The sequence below is a fragment of the Vespula vulgaris genome, chromosome 11, assembly GCF_905475345.1.
Source record: "Vespula vulgaris chromosome 11, iyVesVulg1.1, whole genome shotgun sequence".
NCBI classification, from domain to species: domain Eukaryota; kingdom Metazoa; phylum Arthropoda; class Insecta; order Hymenoptera; family Vespidae; genus Vespula; species Vespula vulgaris.
The window spans coordinates 3,620,650-3,639,348 of NC_066596.1; the positions used below are offsets into that span (position 1 = coordinate 3,620,650).

General features: G+C 34.4%; 1 protein-coding gene across 3 annotated transcripts in view; it reads left to right on the top strand.

The window, feature by feature from the left end:
• Positions 1-11,763: 11,763 nt before the first annotated feature.
• The window catches only part of LOC127067840 (gamma-aminobutyric acid type B receptor subunit 2), a 40,833-nt gene continuing 33,897 nt past the window's right edge, over positions 11,764-18,699 (top strand). For 2 of the 3 annotated variants that reach the window (XM_051003217.1, XM_051003216.1), the window contains exons 1-2: positions 11,764-12,270; positions 16,666-17,981. In XM_051003217.1, coding sequence (XP_050859174.1) covers positions 16,722-17,981 — 1,260 coding nt within the window. In that variant the 5' untranslated portion in view covers positions 11,764-12,270; positions 16,666-16,721. The remainder of the gene's footprint in view (positions 12,271-16,665; positions 17,982-18,699) is intronic. The other variant, XM_051003215.1, reaches the window with a different exon arrangement.

Here is an 18,699-nt window from a genome sequence, read left to right on the forward strand (position 1 = left end):
CGATCGCACGAGAGGCGAAAGTGAGATGCTAGAAATGGAATGAGAGAAAGCTTTGGGACAAAGGAAACGAAGGGAAGGGATTTTGCCGAAGGGCAGAAAAGCTTTTCATCGTTCGAACGCGTTATTATTGTTTGAAGCTCTATGCGTCTGTCGAGAGAGAAAGACATTTGGAAATCTTTTCTTTCTTTATGGAAAGAAACGATACATTTTTCTAATTGTTCCTCTCAAAGCTATCGAGAACCAAGCCGATGGGAATAATTTCATGAATATATACACTCGTTATTCCAGTTTCAACTTTGTCTTTACTCGAGATGTTATGTAATATTTGCTATGGATTATGACCCACTTTTTAATCGTCAAGGTTTCTTAAGAATCAAGCACGAGCTATCGTATGCCAATTCATGCATGATTAGATGATATTTCGGTGCAATGCAAAAACTTTCCAAAGATAATATGAACTTTTGGAAAGTTTCGCGATAGCCCAGATTACGTTGGGTTTCCTTGTAAAAAGATTTTCATTTCACCTTGGAAAAATAAAGTTCTTATTGTGACTCGAATAGTTTGCCGGAAGAGGATAAATTAATTTTTATTTAAATAATTTTTGGGAACTTGAAAGGTAAAAGAGCTTCGAACGTAGTCTGACCAACAGAAAGTATTTTACCAGTCGGATTCGTCTGATCAAACACGGGTAATATCTCGCTTATCCAAGAGTTTTATTCTTTGGCAAACGGATCGATAGAATAATGCAGGGTATTTTCATGAGACAGCAAAAGATGGAGGCACTATACTCCTACCTTCATGGAAAATGTAATTAACATTATTTTTAATTGCTTATTACATTGCTGAAATTTGCATGTATATATTTATATTTAGTAATAAACAGTAGAAGGAGTTTAATTGAAAAACATCATTTTAAAGACAATTCAAACGTTTTCGACGATGCAATAAGAAAATAAGAATAAGAATGTTGTAATAGTTTCCGAACCCCATAACTTTAAACTTTTTACTGATCTCGTTTGTTCAAAGATTATGAAAAATTGCTTGGCAATTGCTTCATTAGACCTCCCAAAGAAATTTAAAGTAAACTTTGAAAAGATGAACAATATATTAACTTCTTTATGAGCTAATGCAAATATGTATAGATCATATTCGTATTCAAGATCTATTGCACATTTCGTCATCCATTAATACTTAATGTTTAAAACAACTTTTACAATACCAATTTTCGTTTAAGAACGTCCAAGGCTCTTGTCTAACGTAACAGTTTAGCTCGTTTGTTCTCCTCTGGGATAGTACTGTATAGAAATGACCTTCTCTCTTTAACGAATGAAATATCCAAATCAGGACGAAAATGAAAGGTAATAAAAATTTTTCGCTTGCACGACAAACGTAATACGAAATATCTGAATTAGATAATCGAATGATGATAAATAGATAGTATTTTGCAAACTGATTTTTCCGATCATTCTTATCCTAACTTCGTTGTTGAATAATGTAGATGACCTAGAGTTAGCTGCGGCGCTAACAAAGTCAAGTCTCATCCAGCTCGTAAATAATCGGGAAGCATGAGCTCACCGACAAACGTCGTTTCTACGTTTACTCGCCTATTTACCGTGCTTCCCTTTCCATGTACAAGAGTTCAGTCCGACGTGTCTCGCATCCTTTCGTCTCCAGATGTAAATGTCCTTCTACATCCTCCTTATCTTCGTTTAGAACGAAAACGAACATTTTTCTCGATGCCGATTCAAGGAAGAATAGTATTCGAATAGTCGCGCGAATAGCCGTACCGAAGGATCTCATTACGATCAAGCGCCGACGTTGCAAGAAAGGAGAAGGAATGAGTCGATTCAATTTGTACCGGTCGAAAGAGAGATAGAAGAGAAGGAGACGGGATTTGCGCGTAGGTAGATGAAGCTCGAGTGGAGTTACTTCGGAATAAATCAAGGTCGAGAGGGAAATACGAAGGATTACCGCGGCGCCGGAGAGAACGTAGATCCGATTCCCTTGGGTAGTTTGATTTCGTTCTCTCTGTATTCCGTACTCTTTTCTATGATTCTTTAAAGAAAAAGAAAAAAAGAAGAAGAAGAAGAAAAAGGGGGACAAGGTGTGCAATCATGGGAAAAAATCAACAAAACTTTCCACTCTCCGTTATGATTATTTTGAAGAGAATCTTTTGACATCTTGTCGTACTCGACAGAGTTATGTAAAAAATTATTATCCTAATTGTAAAGCAAATGATAAAATAGGAAAGAGGCTAGGACAGAGACCGGATGAAAAACCTGAACTAAAAGAAGAAGAAGAAGGAATGAAACGGGGAAAGTTAAAGGAGAAGAAAAGAAAGAAAAGAAAGAGGAAGCGTAAGGCGAGGCTTGCTAAGCAGATTTAACGACGGTGGTGTCGCTCGGCGGTCGGTGAGTCGCCTCAAGCTTGAATAGAACTTGGAACCGCGAAGACAAGGGCCATTATACTGGCACGTAAAGCCACGTCAGCTAAAGCCTCGAGTGTTCCTTCTTCCTTTGCATCTTCAACAGGCTTCTCTCCCTCATTTCTGACGTCACGCGGCACAGTAGTACCAGTCAACCATTTCGTCTCCTTCCCTTTCGACCTTTTTTTTTTCTTTCGTACTTTTCCCCTTGATTCTTCGACGTTCGGGATTGCATCGTTAAAGAAATATACGTGCGAATACAAAAATGTTTTCCATCTATTCCTTACGCGTTTTACAATCTCTATTTCGCTTCATTAACATTTTGAAAAACCTTCAAAGGTATACTCGAACGTATTCACTTTTCCCTTTTTCCTGTTGGCAAAGCTCTTTACTAGGTCAGAAGGATGATTTCGTTTGAAAGTAGTATATGTCTTTCTCTCGAGTATGTTACTTTGAAATTTGTTTACTTTTCGAAACAAAGGGGACTCGGTAATTCTTTGACTTTTTATTTTTATACAAATGTTCAAAATATGGAATATACATTTTACAAAGTATTATGCGTTACATAATATTATAAATAAAATATTATACAATGTATTATGCGATATATATTTTCCAATAATCTCAAATTACGGAGTACAGATCTCTAATTTCTCATTTGTCCTAGTTTTGTTTTATCTCCAGCCAAAAGTAATTGTCACATCGCTGTTGAAGACATTATACTTGAGGCATTCTTGAAAATCGTTTCGAGACAACTGTCGAAAGAAATTTAAAAGAATCTAAAATGTTTCCGTTATTTCTCCTCGTTCCATAATATCAAAGGATACCTCAAACGTTCACAGTGAATTCTCGGTTATCTTTAAGGCTAACGCTTTTAACAGAACAACCTCTTCCTTTCAAAACCATTTTACCTAAAGCGTTTTCTATTTAATGGAAAGGTGATATCAAACTTCAAATAGGTTTTCATTTTTTATTTTTTAACAACCATTAAGAATGTTCATAAATATACGAACAAAGATATTCTACTGCATCCCTATATACTATGTAATACGAGTTACGTAAATGTCTTTACCTAGTTTCTCATTTGCTTGTATGAACAGATTTTCCTAGACATATTGTGAACATAATCTCTGTTAATCCCACACCATCCGTTGCTTCTATATTATCTTCCCAGGAATCTAAGAAACACCTACGTTTCACTACGTTAGATGCAGAACGGAATAATACACAAAAAACTTTCTTGCCGTGTTGGAAGATGTACTTTAAAATAAAATATAATGATAAATCGGACGAAATTTGTCTCGAGGGATATTTTCCGCAAAGTATCAATTTCATTTTTCGCAAAAGGTTATCACAACGACGTTGCAAAAATATCAATCATTTATCCAAATATTTTCTCAAAACTTGCACAAAATATTCTTTAAGAAGATCACGTTTTACAAAAAGATTTCCATTGATCTTAGATCTACAGGATAGATTGATACCGTTCAAACGAAATATTTATAATGAAAGTATTGATATTAAATGATTTTTAAGTTCACTTGTGTCAATAACAATATTATTTGCAATAGTACTTTTGATAGTACTACAAATAGTAACAGTAGTACCGAAGATTTGGTCAATTTGTTGTATTTTAAAAATATCAAAACAATTTTTGTGTTCTTTCAACTATACGAAGTTATTCTCAGATAAATACATTTTCCTTTCTCCCTCCCCCTCCCCCTCTCTTTCTCTTTAGATAGCAACTTCTTATTCTAAATTCCAACGACATTGCCGGAAGCATATCGTCGTTGTAACAATACCATTTCCACGTTATGCACTTGCATGGTCTAGACGGCAAAAGGGGTAGCTCGAGTGTGTATTATATCGGTGGTATGCATCCTAGAAACTTCCCTCGTTTCTGCAACTAGCAATAACAAATCTTTTTAAAAGACCATAGAACGAAGACAGGAAACTATTTATGCAAATTTCCTTCATTCCCAGAACAATTTCGAAATATTCCAAATTTGTCTTTAAGTTTAATACAATCAACAACTACAGATTGGTTTCGAATCAAATTTAGAAATAGTGCAAACAAATGGTTAAATAAACTATCGTTTGGTAAACTTATCGTCCGGTAAAGCACACGAAAGAATCTCAAAGTTCGTCAGATAAGCTGCTCTTTCGTGAGACGAGAGAAAAAGAAGGGGAAAGAAGAAGAAGCTTTCACTCGACGATCGTATCTCGGCTACAACGGGTGCATTTTATCCTCCCATTTTTTACATTTTCTCTTACGGGACATTGGTTATCTATGCAAATTCAGATTAATGGTCCTAAGAGAAAAGTGGAAATGAGAGATCGAGATGAGTTTGGATGGCCTGTACCAAGAAAAATCCTTTTCTAACATAAATTAATACATTCCACGAATGATTGCATTTTGTTGCTTTCAAATTTTGCCGCGTACGAACCAACACGTTCGGCTAGCTTTGTACGTAGATAACTGCTTGTTTAGAACGAACTGTGGTTTCGCGGATAACTTGCATCTCTTGAATTTCCTTTGTACGTACGTACGTGTTAGTCGCACATTAACCACCGAAACTGTTCCAATTACTCATAACATTAATTTTTCTGTATTCGTTATCGTGCGACTTTTAATATTTAGTTTTAAATAAACGAGTATTTTTTACATTGGAGATAGAAAAATCTCTTGCGTAAATTTCGCTGGTAGTTATTGGAAGAGAATGAACAACGCTTGGATACCGGAAAAAGGATGTCCGTGTGTAAGTGTGAATATATGTGTGGATACAAGCTCGTGAGTGAAAGAGTGTTCAGGATATTGGTTCTCTCGCAATAGTCTCTGCTTTTCCAAGCAACGGAAAATTGTCTGACGCGACTTTAATATGGCGCTACATCGTCTCTACACAAAATCGTATTTTCATCGGAGATCAAGCGACGATCGATCGTCGACAAACTATCGAAATTAAATATACGAAATATTAAAAAAGGAAAAGAAACACAAAGTTCAAACATTGTTCATGAATGATGAGCATGATATATATTTGTTGAACAAAATCAAGTATATCACAACGTTTTACATTATATCGTAATTTTTGGAATTAAAATAGTTATGTCAGGTTCATTATTTTTCTAAAAAGAAATGCAAGCATAAGAGTTTTAATTAATTTGATTTATCGACTTGTTGTATATACGATTATTTTCTTTATTTTATTTCTCTCTTTCTCTCTCTCTCTCTCTCTCTCTCTTTTTTAGCTTTCAGTTACTAGACGCGTTACAAGTTTCTCAGGAGTATCCTTATTAAATTCAGAACAAATCGCTGGACGTTTCACGAAAGAAACACCTGAGCCCTTCGAAATACTTCTTGTGATCTATTTCGCAACGTCCGACCCAATACCGCAAATAAGTTTGTAGGATGGAATTGCCCTCGGACTGGGAAATCAAATTTTCACTGGGCGAACGCGCGAGCGTAAGAAAAAGAAAGAAAAAGATAAAGAAAGAGAAAAAGATTACAAGATTGAGAAGGGGCGGAAGAGAGCTAATCGAGGTCCGGACATTCCGTTTTCGTCCTCCATTTCCAACCTAATGACATTTCGTACAAGAAATAATATTTTAACAGCCTCCACTAGCCACCTTCGTGAAGATTTACGAAATGGAAATTGTTAGTAAACTACAAAATAACTTTATAGTCGTGGGTCTTCTTCAAGGTTTTGCATAATCGATGGTCTTTCCATCGTTGTTTTCTTTTCAAGACTCGAAATACTTCTGAAACTATCGTCGAACCGATTAAAGACATTGAAATTCTAAGTGTAAAATAGCTGTATAAGTTAAAATCGTGAAGAAAGCCGGAAAGTTGGAAAATATATTTTACCTTTAGGTAAAACAAAGCCACGAAGATTACAGTGCGAAGTGCGTTTTTCTCTTTGGCTAAGGATCAAGTAAGACCCTTGCGAACATAAATCGTTAGGATCTAGACCAGGCATAAATCGTAATGATTTATATTGCGAGAGTTAACTATCACACGACCTTTCCACTCACTGCTAGATTAATCCGTTAACCTTCCCTTCCCTTTTTTTTCTTCATTTTCTCTATCCTCGGCAGTATTCCTAAGAATGAACTACGAACATATGTGTATCTATGGATTAAAGAATTAATCTACAAACGTCGTAAGTCAAAGCTCTGATCCTTACAAACTTTTTGAAGGAGACATTTTAAATCAGCAAAATTTCTAATTTCTGGTTAGCCAGAGAAAACCTATTTGCACTTAAATCTACAGTCGTAAATACATTATATATACATAGATATCTAAATCCTAATCAACTTTTCTTACTTATTATTGAAGATTTCGAGTCTGACACAATCTCAAAATACGCGATACTATTCGACAGAGTCGTGCATCGAAGTATTGCATCGTCTTATTACACTTAGCACGAAAGACGATAAGGAATCAATAAAGTTTCAAGTTCTAAAAGCGGATGAAGAAATTTAACTCATTGATCCTATTTCTCGTGATTTTAATGGGAGCTATTACGTCGATGGATTCCCCACGAAGCGTTTCGAGTCTTCGAACTATAATGTGCAACTGGGAATTTGGCAGTGCTAAATTCAAAGCACGTACCGTTGAATTTAAATTAATCTAACAATTAACCTAACTTAGAACTACGAACTTGGTTAACCTATTGTAAACTACCTGTACGCCTTCGAAACTATTAACTTGTCACTTTTCCATTTCAATTGTATCGTTCAAGCATGAAATATGACGATTAAACCCCGAAGGAAAGTAAAAATACAACTATTTTCTTATAATCGTTTCGAAATACAAATAATTTTATTTTGATCGACTTCATGCCATCTTTATCTGAACTGATGGTAAATACATAAAGCCGTTCAAGTGATAGACTACGAATAATTAACAAGTTCCTTAAAGTTATGGGCCGCGAAACCCGTTACCTTGTCAAGAACGGTCGTACAACAACAGGCATGTTCGGTAAGCTCAATTCCTAGAGTTCATCGCTGTCACCACACAAAGACCACCCTCGTGCCGTCCCACTCTTCCATCCCCTCTTCTCTCATTCTCTTTCTCGTTGTCGCCGTTGTCCCGTCGGTGGTCTATGGATGGTCCAGGTAATCGGTTTACGTTAGCCGCGAAACGAGGATGTTAACTCGATCAGCGCCGAATAACGTCGACCGAATATATAGTCGAACCACCAACGTAAAGATACAGATCGATCTTGGACGTTTTCTTTATTCGATTTATACTTCTTACTCTCTTGTCATCCCCTCTCTCTCTCTCTCTCTCTCTCTCTCTCTCTCTCTCTCTCTCTCTCTCTCTGTCTCTTTCTATTTTTCTCTCTTTTTTCCGTTTCGTCAGAAAATCGTAAAAGCGAAAATTGATTTATGACTCGATCGAAAATTCTATTAAAACGGCGAGGAATAGAAAATGCAATGCGAAATAAACTCAATCGATTCGGCAGTGATCTTGTTTTTGCATTTTCTTTTTCGTAGCAACAAATTTAAGTGAGCGAGCTTTTGGAACTCTAATCGAATGTATTTTTCTCTTCTTTTTGCTTTTCTCAGTCAAATTGCTGGAGGACGAGAGATCCTTCTACGAAAGGATTCCATCGAAAATTCGATTTCATGCAAGAACGACGATCGATTGATACGTTCGTTGTGCTTAACGAAATTATATCCCTCGACGTTACTGACGAGAGTCCTTCGAAAATTAGACTTTCCTTCCACCAAAACTCGATATTATATGCAACGTGCAATAAGCTTCTTTCCTAAGTGTTGTTGAACTTTTCTAATATTGTTATTGGAAATTTAACGTTCAGTGTGTTGATGACGCTCGCCGAACAAATCGTTTAATAATCGATATTTTATCTTCCACCAAGAATCATAATTTCTGTTCTTAGAAATAAGAAATTCGTGAAATACGTATCTTTACGATTAGTATAAATGTGAATGAGAAAAAAGTATGAAAGAAGGAAACATCGAAATGAACGAACGAATTAGCTATTCCCTTTACGAGATACTTTCTTATGCTTCCATTAACTTCTCCAATTAGCAAGTTCTTCGTCTAAAGCCGAAATATCTCTGTGAACTTATCGATTAAGCTCTGCTTTGACTTTGTAAGTACGAAACAAAATTTCTGTGCCCAAAGACTACAAACAAGAAACGATTTTTTACGAATGTAAAGAATAGAAATCTACATGATAAAGAGAGAAGAAATCAAAGAAAGGCATTTCGTTCGTCAGTTTAATTAGACATGATTGCCGTCGAAACTCTCAAAAGGAATTTTTTTTATCGTAAATATGCGAGGTATTTTTATCGTAAATATGCGAGGCATTTTTATTGACGTTAATCTCGAAACCGCATCCACGATACGATGGTGATTTTTATCGAACAACAGCGTGTATCTAGTCATTGTAACTATAGACACGATGCAGGATTCAGAAAGTATGATAAACGAGAATTTCGGCTTAGGTATCATTTAGAATCGTCGGAAAAATTTTGAGGAAACTTTTATATCCATATTTTTTTTTATCTATCGACTATTCGAGAAAAACTTTCCTTCGTGGACCTTTTCTTTCTTTTTGTAAGCCGCTCGACGTGGATTAGCATGTTCGCTTAAGGCTATTCACTATCTTTCACAACTAGCGTATGTGAATTCAACGGAGATGGACAAATTTTGGAAAAGTTTTGAAATATGTAGTCATTCGCTCAGTAGTACTGGAGTCCTATTTGATTCCTCTATACCACGAATAATACCGATCCAAATTTTACCATGTGGAGATTACAGTATTTTGAGAGCTACCAGCTCAGCGGAACTCGATTTTAAAAACTGTACTTTAATTCCCGAGGTGATATGAGCTTAACAAGAATTCAGATCCGAATGTTAACTGTAGAAGTTAGCGTTTAGTATTAATAAACTAATATTATTTATTAATTATACCCTCAGAGTTCGCAATTTATGTTCGTATAAATTTATCTTATAACGATTGTGTTTTACGATTGTTATAATGTTGCTAGGAATGTTCTCTTGTTTAAATATTAGTAAAGTAATCTTATTTATTAATTAATTTTATTAAAATAAAATTTGGATGTTTCGTTAAATTTTTATATTTGATTTTAATTCAACATAAGAAAAAAAACGTGAAAAATTTATTATTCGACTTTAATAATAGAAATGCATAAAATATGTAATAATTCTATTCTCTTACGCGTGACAATGTGGGATTGGAGACGGAGTGTTACGTTGTCTCAATTTCTGAAAATTACATTATTATTATATAAGAACATTTTGAGTGACAACATGGTAAAATTAAAATATGACTAAGAACCATTCTCGAAGGATTCTTTTAAACCTTAGAAAATAACTTAATAGCCTAATAGTTGCCTTCTTGAGTCATTTCCAAAGAAATTTACTCGAGGTCACTCAAAATACTCTTTTACCTATTAATTACAATCACTCGTGCCGATTCAAACCTTTCGTCCTCGACATAATTGAGTGATCGGAGGGACTTAAAAATTCATTTACTACTTAAGTTCTACGATGGCTCCAAAACATTCATCCTCGATTTAGGTCAAAATCGAGGGTGGATGATTCATAGTTGCTTGAAAATAAGGTAGGTCGAATTAAGGGTAGATGATTCGAAACTGGTTGAGATCTTCTTCATTGATGCACTGACTTCAATTCGCAGTAGTTATTTATTAGCAGAAGCTCACTGAATTTACTTCGCGAAACTACTATTTTTTATAAATACAGTCTGTGCGATTGTTAAAAAAGCAAAAAATTACACGAACAATCACTGACTCTAAGGACTGCATTGCACGCAGTCAATATAAAAACATTTATTGTTTAAATCGCGAAACGCGAACGAACAAACACTGTTTCTACTTCGCGATATTTTCATTTTAACAGTACAAACACTCGATTACTTCATTGCTACGCGCGCGATTGCAATGAGGTTCTGAAATATAAAAATACAAACGAAAAAATCGATATTGTTATAATAAAAAATTATACAAATCATTCAAAAAATATGTAATAAAAAAATATATTTGCTTAAACTCTCTGCCATTACTTACAGGAAATGCATCGTGAGGGACCATCGTTTTGAATTAAATTTATTTTAAGTTTCTTCTGCGTTATGATCTTTGTAATGTTTAAACGAAATTTAAACTATTGTTTAAATATTAGTTTATCGTACTCCACGTACATTAAAAATTTTTTAAATAATTATAAAATTACGAAAATTATAAATTGTTGAAGTTTAGCCGTACGAAAAGTGTGATTTTCGATATTTATTATGTCAAAAAGCAATAAAAATTATTACCATCAAAGTGCGCAGAAAGTTCGTTTCTGTAAATGAAGACACCGGCTGCGAGTTCAAAATTTATTGCAATTAAAATATTATATTAAATTATTTTATATTTTATACGTGTAATGAGCCGCGTAATGTTTTAGCGAATCTACTATTGTTTAATTATTATACATCAAAATTCAGAGGAAAACTAGTTGGATAATCAGTACTGATATAATGCACGTTTCGAGCATAAGATGGTGAACTTAAAAGATGAATTGATTATTTAACAAACATCTGAGTAATTAGAAGAACGATTGAAATGACTTTTTTTTTGATAACTCGATCCTACTTTTTTCACGAAAATCGATATTCATCGTGTTGGAAGAAATGAATGTCGAACGTCAGCTGGCCGGTGAAATACCCGACGAAGAAACTTGTAGATTATTATCGTATTAGAAGGGAAACCTGATAAAAAGTTAACAACAAATAGATTTCAAACTGAAAAGATTAAACTCTACTAGTTAAGTCAGTTTGACTCATTAAATGATACATCGTTGTAAGCCTAATGAAATAACTTTCTCCAATCTCTTTATTTTTTTTAAGCAGCGATAAAGTTTGCTATGACTTGAAACAATAAATGAGCTAATTAAAAGTGGGTATTACTTAAAAGTGGGTATTTCTTCTTGATCGAGACACCAAAATATCCTATTTAAAATCCTATCAAACACAGTGATTATTTTAAATGATTACGCGAATAAGTTCTAACATCGTTTGGATTGCTAATGAAAGTTTCAAAATTTATGAGCCCTCTAGTCCACTCAGCTGAACTATAAGATTTGAAAAATAAAAGAGATGTTTGAAACAGAGGAGGAAGTAATCGGAATAAAAGAAATATTTTTCGGATGCTCTTTCTGTTATTATTTAAAAATAACGAGAAGCCTAGGAACCTCGAGGAAAAGAGGGAGGCGTCTGCGCATTGCTAAGAAGGTTCTATCCTGAAAACTCTCTCTGGTGGCAGAGAGAGCTCATCGAGTTTGACCGAACGACAGTATGCGGTCCGCCAGCACGCGATGCGGTTGCTATCGTATAATGAACGTCGCTGTTTTCAGCAATGTTTCGAATAATCAAGCTCGATAAAAGAAATTATTAAAAAATTTAACTAAAAATCCAAGAAAGATACCATAAGTTTTTAGTACGTTTGAGTTTGAGTTTTTGAAAACGCGATGTTTAAAAATCTTTGGCTTATATAAATATTTTTTTAAGCGATTTAAGTGACTAAAAAGCTCGTCGTTGTTTTATTTCTAACAAAAGGAACGCGATCAGATGAGAACCGTATGTGAAATTGTGTGTGACATTCGTGCGACTGGACATGACGAGCTTGAAAATAATTCTAAAGAGTAATTTCGTGCGTAAATACATAGATAATTGAAATTTTTGACACGTCCTCGATATTCAAAATAGTGAAATAATTGATTGAAATTGTTACAACAAAAGAATTGCTGAAAATGAAGCGGAAATATAATATATATATATAAGGAGGATATGGTACGTCCATTTGTATATACATATGTTCAATTTGTAGAAAATTATAATATAAAAAAAAAAAACTTGCATTATATCACGATTAACGTATTAACACCGTGGAATTAAATCGGTTATAAAACTAAATTAAAAGACATTCTTTTGCAATTTTTAAAGAAATTAATTTCATACTCGCGAAATTCTCAAAGTGATAATGCAATTAATTTAAAAAAATAAACACACAGATAAAAAAAGGCATGTTGTACTAGCGATGCGTTTTCCCAAAGGTCTCTGACAAATCTAAAAACAATTTGAAATACGTCGAGGAGAGAAGTTCACGGTTGGAAAACTTTACGATCGAGTTTTCAACGAGTTCTACAAAAGAATTTTCAGGGAGGCTTCTTGAATAAAAAACACATTGTCAAGCTGCTTTCTTCCAGCATATAATAATTTAACATTTCACCATAAAAATTAGTTCAGTATTCTCGTGTAAAGTATGTAAAAAATTTTCAGAGAAACAATTTATGTTTTGTACATTAATTATTATCACACATAAACAAAATGAAAATTGGTGAAAGCTTTCAATTTCATCGCAACTGCTATGAAATGTTGAAAATTGCATTATCACAAACATCTTTTGCATAATACTCTCAGGGATTTAATTGTGGGATATAAACTCGTCGGACAATCCCATGAGACTTTTTCTTAAGATAAAAATTCTTAGAGAAAAAATCCACAGAACTCTTCAGCGAAAACAATTTCAAAATCTCGTTCGTTTATTTGTTACTAAAGTTAAAGTTTTAGTTATTTTAATAAAAATTATGATACTACAACGGATTTTACTCAAAAGATAGTTCCCTTATTAAATATATAAATTATTATCCACGTTTGCAGGCTCATGTGCGATGAAATAAAACTCATTTGAAATATTTCATTATTTTATCTCACGATCTTCCGATCCATAAAATGTCATTGATAACGTTTGTTAAAATAGCGAATTAATTTTACAGAGGCTTCTTGTTTTATAGAGATCGTTTATATTTCTTGCACGAACTGTACGGATGATTGGTCGATCCCAACACATTGCTAAATAAAAAAATGGATGGATGGATTTTCATATTACGTTTCTGATCCTTGTATGACATGATATAACATAAAGCAACTTTTAAAAGTTAAATCGAAAGTGAACGTATCGTATAAAAAATAGTAGTTCACCCTTCATTACTTTCGAATTCAATTGGCAGTTTATTTTACTTATTATATATATTATAATGATTGAGAAATGATATATCTCTGCAAGTTGACGATGATCGCATAAAGCCTGTCACGTTATGAAATATTAAATCACGTATTAAGGGTAGCGTGTCTGTTCCACACGTTTCACATTGAACAAGTTTCTACATATGCATAATTAATTGCTTTAAACCGCACGAATACGCTAACACAAAACGATCTTCTTCCACATAATTTCATAACTATTTGATAGTATATGACACCTGTACGGTTAAATTAACGTCCGTTTAATGAAACAAAAATGTCTATTGAAAAAAAAAAAAGAGAGAGAGAGAGAGAGAAAGAAAGAAAGTTTGTTTAATAACGTGTAATATTCGAAAATGTAGTCCTCGCATTAATTAAGTTCATTAAAAATTAGAAAGATTTTATATCATCTAGGTGAGATGTTTTTCTTTGCCAGATAATAAAAAATTCTGCGCGCCTTCTCTTTCTCGTTTGTTTTTTTTCTCTTTTATTCTATTCTACCATTCTCCTTTTCTAACTGTCTCGCGTCCTATTCTACTTCTTTTTTTATTCTCTCTCCTTTCTCACATATTTTCTCCCTTTCGAGACACATAAGAGCAATCATCAGAAAGAAAATGCAGCATATTTTCATTGGCGAGCGTCGGGAACGGAATGATGTTAATCTCCAAATACAATCACACCTCGTAACAAACTACTTACGATTTTGGCTAGCTTCCCAATAATTAAGTACTTGAAAATGCTTTTTCTTTTGGATATTTCTTTTCCCTCAGAAAAGTGTCCTTCGTGCTTTAAAGCATTTAATGCTTAAGGGTTTTCTACTGAACAAACTAAGATTGTCGAATACTTTTTTTTTATATGATATATAAAACGTCGATTGTAAATATACATTCGGTATAGAATATTACAACATCGATATAATACATGTATATTGTATATCGTATTTAAATCGAAAAGCCTATACGCATAAATATTCAGAGAATATTAACATATTCATAAGCCACGTACCATCGGCTCCGATTATGCCACGAAACGTCCGTTTAAATCCCCAGTAAACGCTGGTCCCTCGTGCCTTGTCTTTATAAATTGTCCAAAATATTTTTTCAATACATTCATAAAACTATACGTAGATATTATTTATATGCCAACTTCGAGAGAATGTCAAACAGTAGAATTTATTAAAATTGTCCAGATTTCTTTTTAATACATATCCTCGATAAAAAAGCAATGACGGAATTATCGTTTGAAAAGATTCATAATCTTTTCATGGATTTTCTTACTGAATATGGATCTGAATATGGATTCGAAGACAGCCAGATTGTTAGAGAATTGTCATTTTTTCTTTTTTTCTCTTTCTCTTTCTAAGTTCTCATTTTCTTAACTCTCCCTCTTCTTACTCTCTTGGGATACACATAGCATACATGATAACAGTTTATATGGTGCGGTAGGTCAAATGGTCGAAAGGTCTGTTCTAATATGAGACTTCGAACCTTCCACTTCTCTGTCAACCAAGTGCTTATCGAAAGTGTCACGTTCTAGTCCATTCTCTCCTAGTTTCAAGGACATTGAAATAAAACTATGGCAAACATCGAAATTGGCCAGATCGATTACAAATTTTACTTCTCTGGAATAAGAAGATGTATAAAGTCGCGCTAATTGAATAGATCCTAATTATAAATTAATTATGTCTAATTTGATAAATAAGGACTATTTTCATTTATCGTTAAACGCAACAAATTGATAATCTATCTCGTTTACTCGAGCATTAATGTACGGTAGACTGTAAACGGCTTGACCAGTAGTAGACAATATCCTTTGGTGTAGCATATATCTATGCATTGTAGAAGGCGTGAATACGGATCTGTATGTCTAGCTCTCGAATCGACAGAATGCGGATCAAAGGTATTGTCCAAATCCCGCAACTAGTGTGTCATGTTACGAGCTCTTTCAAAAGTCTCTATAGCAAGAAGTTCGTCATTGAGAAGTGGATCGAGGATGCTGGAACAGTTCCCTTCTCGAAATCGATAGTATTCTTTGCCTCTTTTCCCTCTCGTTCTATCTTCCTTCTTTTCTGTCTGTCTGTCTGTCTGTCTGTCTGTCTCTCTCTCTCTTTTTCTGCAAATGTAATATTGCTTACGTAAAATAGGCCGACTAATATTACTTTCCAGTGTTATCACACAAATATAATTTTTTTCACAAGATTGTTTCCTCATCTATCAAAATATATCCATCTATATTAACTTTATTTTTTATTTTCAATATTCTTTTTTTAAAATACCCTTTACTATCGTAACATGTTTGTGAAGAAACACGAACTTTATTTTTTCATTATTAAAAATTTCGCATTGTTAAGCAACGAAATTTATGTATATAACATCAAGCATTAAATTCATTGCACGACGCAACTATCGCTTTTTTCAAATAAATTTAAATAACCACGTTATAAAATTTAGCATCAAAATGAAAAAGCAATTGAGATCTTATTCTTAAGAAAGTTTACATCTTTTTAACTTAAACTTTTTTCTATAAATAACTCACATCTTTAATACTAACCAAAAGTCGTTCTTTTCTATCCTCGTTGTTTTAATAATTGTTATTAATTAAATACTTTGTTACTTTGAATTGTTCGTATTAATATTCAAACAGTGATACAAAGAGTAAAGAAATAATAAAAAAAAGTCATTTCGGTAAAACTTTACAGGCGAATTTATCTGAGTAATATGAGGGCAATAAAAATGAGCCATAAATTATTGCTCGGCTTATGTTAAGAAAAAATTATCAGCATTTTCACTATTAATATTTTTACATTCATTTTTGTAAGTTAGAGAGCAAACAGAAAAAAAATGCAAGAAGATAATTCAATTCATCTTTTCTTTCTAATGATATCTTTTGTGAATATAACAAAGAAGCTAAAATAACACTAGACTTATCAATGATTATACACAAAACTAATGGCGAAGTGAACAAACACGAATAATGTCGAGTTTCGTATAAAATGAATAAAGCGTAATCAAACAAAAAATTAAATAATTTTTGATGAATTTAACAAAGTTGCAATCTAAAGTTGTAGTTAGTTAGTCGAGCGATCGGAGTAGTTGCGTAGATGGCTTAGCGAGAGGTTTACATTCAGAGAAGTTAACGTCCATCGTGGCTTTCTGTTTTTAGACGATGAAAATCCAAGGGGCCAGTCCGAGTCGTCGAAAACACGACGACGACTGATTATGAAGTGCAGCCGCACGAGTCGCCATTTCTCTCGTCACCTCCTGTCGTTTTCTCCCTCCAAGGCCCTTCATCTTCGTCACCTCCTGACCTTCCTTCTTATCGGTCTCACCTTCCTTCGTAGTGTCTTACCGTGTGACTACGAGAAATCGAGGCTACGTGAAAACGAACCGGAACAACTTCTAACGAACAAGGATATAGGGTATCCCAGAGACGAAGCCAATAAAGAACAACAAGAACAGTGGACGGCTCAAACCGAAAAGGAGAACAAGCCCATCCTCAAATTTCCACGTCGATCGGAAGTTGAATATTCGAACGATGAATTGGCTCGATCTGACTTTATCCTTAATGACGACATTTTCATGAAAGATCTTTTAATAAAAGAGAATGGACTGAGTACGAGAAGACGGAAAAGAAGAAAGAAAAGTCGTACGTTCGTAAGCTCTTCTCGAAAGGGGGATCCATTCGTGGTCAATGACACGGATTCTCTCGTGATTCTTTGCGAGAACACAACCGTATGTGACTCGAGAAAGGAGAACGACACTAATCCGAGTCTTAATGGGACGTCTTTAAAATTTGTTACCGAGAACGTGAGTAAAGTCTTGGAGGAAGATGCACCATTCGTCGGTTTTGAAGGTTCGCAAAAGTTTCCCGTTAAAGTGACGCATAAACCACCGCTCGTTGTGCCACAGCTCGAGAAATTCGATCGTCGTCATTTTCGTCCGCCAAAGGTTGACGTTCAAGAGCCGACGGAATCAACAACACCGATGGAACCACCCGATTTACCGAAGAGTCCGAGTAGAGACGTACCTCTAAGACGGAAAACGGAGGAGATCGAGAGTTCGACAATAAAAGAGACAGAAGAAGAGGAGAATATCTCTCAAACGTCTGAAATTTCATCAACGACGACAGATGCATTTTCGAAAGTGGAAATTGTTTCGACGATCGAATCTACGATATTCCCTGTTTCGACGTCAACAGGTGAAATCGAAATGGATCCTCTTCGTGAGAACATCGAACATGTTGTAAATGCAGAAGAGACGACAACGAAGAAAAAAGAGGAAGAGGATTCTGTGACGAATCCCAGTGTCTTCGAGAAAATAAATGTTACGATCTTAGGGCTCTTCGAGATGACACAAGGACAAGCACCAAGATCGGAAGGACTTTGCGAATTGCAGGCTGCTAGACTGGCCGTCGATCGTGTCAACGAGATGAACATTCTACGAAAATTCCACCTGCATCTCATCCATAACGACACTAAGGTAGGATCACGCTTTAATTTATTTGGTTATTAATTTACTTAAAATATCGTATTTAAACTTTTATCAAAATGCATCAAATTTAAGCCAATACATTTCTCATGGCAAAATCCGAATATTCATGAGTTCGAACTAGCAATAATTTCCGTCCCGATAGACGTTGGATTCTCTAATTTATCTACTTCTACCAACGCAACGGTACTTTGCATATTCTTCGGTAACAATACATTGACCGATCATGAAATAGATCTGCACAATAGTCTCGCACAGAGCGATTCAAATACGATGCACGCCCATTCACTCGTGTACAATGGACGCTCGACATTGCTATGAGTTTCTCCTAGACGCTCCAACGAAACGAAAACCGCAACACCCTTTCTTTTCATTCCTTTTATATATGTACCAATACACATATAATATGTACATATATACATATATATGTTATATGTATATATGATACGTAAGAAATAATAAAATCTTGTACATATTTCTATTATTATGAAATTTATTAATAATTTCGTAATTTGAACACATAACTTAACGTACAAGGATGTTGAACATCGCACAAAGCAATCAGCTGATCTTGATTTTATTATAGTTCTCGGAATTGTAGTTACATGGTTCGTAGTTTCGTACGCGTTTACTCTCAAAACAATTACCTATTAACGAGTTGTTCGCTCGAAGCCACTTTAATTATTCCACATTATTTATCATGTCTCTC